Raw genomic sequence first — 5000 nt, 5'->3', positions numbered from 1 at the left:
CTATAGAAGATCCAGTTTCCACGGCAGCCGCGGAGGGTGACCAGCGCACTCTGAGGTGGAAAGCGGCGGTGGAAGACAAACGATGGAGGGAAATAGCGCGTGAACACTGCGGGAAGGGGCGGGAAGGGGAGAGAAGGGCGGGCGGGGCGGGAGGGCGTCACTACAGGCCCTCACACCAGGAACACCGCCCATCCCACCCCGCCCATCCTCTTAAAGCAGAGGTCCACACCCTGACTACTTCTTTCCACCCCTCACCATCACTACTTCCGAGAGAGAGAGAGAGAGAGAGAGATGGGTTGGGGTGGGGTGGCAAGGGGAGGGTCACACTCACAGTCTGTCCATGGTGGTGGAGAGGTTGGTGGGGAGCTGTACGATATGTTCTCCCTGGCAGCGGCACTCCTCCTCCAGGGTGAGACTGTCGTCGTGTGTCTGCCAGCATTGACAACCCTCCGAAGTATCCACTGTGGCAAACCCCGGGGGGAAGTAACTGTAGTCCGCGCTGCCGGTGTTCGCGGGGCCCTGGGAGAGATGGTGCCTGGAGGGAGGGTCGCCAGGACCCGCCACCGCTGCCATGCCTCGCGGTGCCGCTGGACGGGGCCCCTTGTTTACCTTATCAACAATGCTAGTTTTAACTTGGGGGAGCGAAGCCGCGGCGCGGTCATGTCCTACAGATGGCGGTGCCTCCACAGCGGCGTACGGGTGCTCTTGGAAGGCGTCGCGGGGCGCCAGGGGAGGCCGCATCTTGCGTCGCCTCTGCCCAGGGATCTCGTGGTGCTGCTGCTCTCCCGTACCGCGTCCTCCCTCGTTGATCTGAGGTGTTGTCTCCGTGTCTCGCCTGAAGAGTCTCTGTCTTCTGAGGTGTGAGCTTCGCGTCTTGACCCCAGCCTCTGCAGAATTCATTCCCTGTGAAGCTGTCTCATCATTGTCATCATTTGTCTCGCCCCGCGATGTGTCACTATCTTGTGCAGCGTCCTTGGTGATTTTACTTGCTCCTCTTCTCTCTTCTCTGTCTAGTCTTCCTCCTTTCTCTCCTCCTTTTATTCTTGGGATGACAGGCCTCAAATTTCCTCCTCCATTTTTCCTCGCCGGCGACCCTTCCACCATATTTTTCTCGGATCTCTCTACGGGAGCAATAATTTTCCCTCTCTTCTTCCCACCGCGAGTTATGTCCTCTCCAACTGGGGCGAGGCTGGTGGAGGGCGCGCCTTCCCCCAGCTTTAACTCGCGAGGCGGGGCTGTTGGGGCGCGTGGCGGCGTGTATCTCTCTTCACGTTGAGTTAGTTGAGTCTTCCCGTGGGTGGGCGGCGGGGACAAGTGACGTGGATCTGAAGACTCACTCTCGCTCGTTTTCTCCACCGGCCATTTGTGAGATGAGGCGGAGCCATTGAGCGGGGGCGCCGGGGGACTCCTGCTGCCCCACCGTCCTGAGTCGCGGCGCCTTGTCTTTGGCGAATACAAAGATCCCTGCGTCATGAACTGAGGCGGGCGGCGCGGTGCATCCTGAGCGTCACTTGAAGCGTCGGGTGCAGCATTACTGCGAGCAGAGTGGCGCTCTGCTCCAGGCCTCGCGTCACTCGTGGCCGCGGTGTTAGCGGTGGTGTTAGTGGCGCTGTCTTCCCACGACACCATCACGCTCTTATTCCCGAGTTGTCGGGTAGAGACTAATGGAGATTTCTGGGGATCTTCTTTAAGGGTTTCCTGATCCTGGGAGGTTTTCTTCCACTTTGGCGGATTCTCCTTGTTAAGGATGCTCGTGGTGTGCTGCGGGGGCGGCTGTGATAGGCGGCGGAGGCGAGGCGAGGCGGGGCGAGTTTGGGATTCTGGGGTTACTGATTGGAGTGGCGTGGGTAAACTGACCTCTGGGAGTGTGTCTACGCGCTGAGGTGTTGATGTGAGCGTTGGGGGGGCGAGGAGCAGGGGCCAGGGTGACGAGGCTGATGAGAGGTCGCGCAGGGGTCCAGTGGTCAGGGAAGGGTCAGAACGTCCTCTACTGGCGCCCTGCAGGGAGTCACGCACCACTAGGGCCTCTCGTATCAGCTGCCACTCCTTCTTCGCTTCAAGTTCATGGGTGCGGGACAGCTGCTCAGGCTTCACAGAAGATGCCACGACCTGAAGCTTCGAATGCGGCTCACTCATGCTGTCTTCCTCCAACGATCCCTCCTCCTCTTCCTCTCCTTCCTCCTCCTCCTCTCCTCCCGCCTGCTTGTCCCATTTGCCTGACACAGACTTTCTCTCAAACAGACGCGTTTCCTCGCTGGTCGTGTATTCCTGTTCTAGACTTCTGAGAGAATTCACCATCATTTCATTTACATTCAAAAGGCCTGGCGGTTCCCCCGTCGCTCTCTGAAGGGTCGATCCTGTGTCTGGCGGCCTGGCGCGGGGCGGCTGCTTCACGGGCTGCTCCTGCTGCTCTTGTTCTCCCGAGGTAAGGTCCAGGGCGCCCCTCGCTAGCAGTGGAGGGGAGTATCGCTCTTTACCGCCAATACTCCTTCCCCTGACTGTTGGTTTGCTGTTTGTTGAGGCTCGGCGAGGATCTGTGTGGCCCTCAGCAGGTGGCCAAGACTCGCCGGTGGGGGTAAGAGGGTGGGCCACGGTGAAACCTCTGCTCTGACTCAACTTGTCCCCTTTGCCTGAGATGGCGTATAATTTGCGACTTGATTTTTCAGTCCGTCGGGCGCCGGCCTCACCTCCTCCCTCTCCCATCCTCTCCTGACCCCCTCCCTCCGCCTCCTCTGGTCTGGCCTGGTCCGTACTCCACATGCCAGACTGCGTATCGGGGGAAGGTCCTGCTGCCGGGTGATTGGTAGTGATTATTTGAGAGTCTGTGACAGTTTGCCAGTCTCTCTCTTCCTCTTCTCCTTCTTCTCCAATGCTTTCACCTCCATTCCCTGTTCCAGTGTCTTTTTCCCCGTCCCTTCTTTCTTCGCGCTCTCCTCCGATAAGGCTCTTAGGAGAGGACGTGAAAAAGAAATTGGGTTGTAGGTGCAAATAAAGTTGCTTTGATGATCGAGGCAAATGTGGCAGTGGTGGGGGCGTCCCGGCGTGGGGGAGGGAGCGGCGCGGTTGTGGGCTGGCAGACTGCAGTGCTGGAAAGTGTGAGCTGGGCTGGGAGACAATGGGCTGGTCACTAGTCGACTGGGAGATCAAATCCTGTGAACTGGTTGACTGGGAGAGACTGGTCTGTGAAGTAGTAGACACGGAAACCAAACCCTGTGAGGTGGTCGACTGGGAGACCGTGGACTGTGAACTGAACGACTGGGAGACCAAATCCGGTGTAGTAGTTGGCTGTGAGATCAAGAACTGTTCACTAGTAACCTGGGAAATCGTGAACTGTGAACTGACTGACTGAGAGACTATGGGCTTCGAACTGGGCGACTGGGAGACTATGGAGTGTGGACTGGGGGATGGAAAAACACGCAAATTAAAGGCAGGAGACAGAGACACAACTGACAGGGCTTGTGGGCGAGGGCGGGAGGCAGTGGGCGGTGCGGGCGGTGCTAGCGATGCGGGAGGCGCGAGGCAGAGGCAAAATTCAATACACCAGGAAGCCAGAAGCGCCCACGAAGCGACCAAGACCAGGAGTGAGAGGACGCCGCCCCGTGGAGAAGCCATCATGGAATCTGAAAGGAAGATGTAATGGTGATGGTGACGCAGACAGAACACGCAACGCCACTCTTTACACATCGCAGGAAGATTAGTCAACCCAACAGTTTTTAGAACGAGGCAAGTTAAGTTAGGTAAGATTAGGTTATATAGGTTATGGAATTGTCTTACTTAATCCTAATCCAATTTCATTTTACTCAAAACTAATATAATCAAACTTAATGCTCACAATATCCTTTTTATTTACAAAATGAATGAATAAGTCTAAACTATCTTGACCTATCTTAATCTCCGCAGTGACCTCACTTAACCTAACCTCTGTGCTCCGCGTTTACTTCTGCGGGAACACATGAGGGATTTTATCGCTCGAAAGCCTACAAATTTCCCGAAATCCTCCTTTTTTTCCCCTCTTTAAATTCTGGTAAAAAATAATACAAAAGCTACATTATTCGCTTCATAGAGCCATCAGTTTCTATGACGTCCAAAACATAAACAATAAAAAGAATCACCCAAACTCTGAATTTCTTGCCTCCTTAATCAAACACCAAAGAACACATTCCATTAATTAAGAGACAATTACTTACCTTAATTGCACACTCATTAAACAAACGCTAATTAACGCAACAATTATCGGTAAAAAACCACCACACGATCTACATAAAGTTAATTAACAAACCAAATAACAATAAAGGGATAGAACTAGCATCCACATTAAATAAGATGTAAATCCACTAATGATCAGGTAAACAGCACAAGGTAAGGAAACCATCACGGCTAATTACAATGCACCAAGCTTCTTAAAGTGTCTCTAACAACGGTGCTCGCTAAGGATAAAGGGTTACTCACATCTTTTGCTTATATTTCGGTGTCTTTGTAGTAAATACCCCCTATTATATCTCTTCCTTCTACCTTTACTCATGTCTTTACGGAGGTTGCTTCCAATTACATCATTCTTTTTCATCTTATCAACTCTTCTCAAACTGTCTTCAGCCTCTTTCTCATCCCCGCAGTGTTGCATCTCTTCCTGTTTCAGACTAACTGTTCTTCTGATCTTACTAACTGCATGCCTCCCTCCTCTAGCGGCCTCGTTGCGCAAAATTACCTTCTTTCTCTCATCCTATTCTGTCCACCTCTCTAATGAAAGAGTTAACCAATACTCTCAATCCCTTATTCCTTTCCCTGATAAGCTCTGGAACTCCTGTCTGCTTTTACATTTCCTCTTTTCTGTAACTTACTCTCTCAAGGAGGTTTTACGTTTTTCTTGTTCATTTTTTGTTATTTCCATTCTACCTGTATCATGATTTTTTGTTGTTCTTGGCCACTGGTCCACTTACATAAAAGAAAATGGTCTCCCCATTTATGAATCCTTTGCGTCGTTTACAATTACCATCACTCGT

The 5000-nt window shown here is 52.7% G+C and overlaps 1 protein-coding gene across 1 annotated transcript in view; it reads right to left on the bottom strand.

Annotated features, from left to right (window-relative positions):
* The window catches only part of LOC123510004 (protein piccolo-like), a 28599-nt gene that overhangs the window by 890 nt on the left and 22709 nt on the right, over positions 1-5000 (bottom strand). Inside the window, exon 2 of the mRNA XM_045264681.1 lies at positions 1-3620. This exon is cut by the window's left edge and continues 890 nt beyond it. Coding sequence (XP_045120616.1) covers positions 328-3615 — 3288 coding nt within the window. The 5' untranslated portion in view covers positions 3616-3620 and the 3' untranslated portion in view covers positions 1-327. The remainder of the gene's footprint in view (positions 3621-5000) is intronic.

Source organism: Portunus trituberculatus, chromosome 28 (assembly GCF_017591435.1).
Source record: "Portunus trituberculatus isolate SZX2019 chromosome 28, ASM1759143v1, whole genome shotgun sequence".
Classification (NCBI taxonomy): domain Eukaryota; kingdom Metazoa; phylum Arthropoda; class Malacostraca; order Decapoda; family Portunidae; genus Portunus; species Portunus trituberculatus.
Note: the sequence above shows the minus strand (reverse complement) of the source record. Positions and strands in the feature narration are given on the sequence as shown.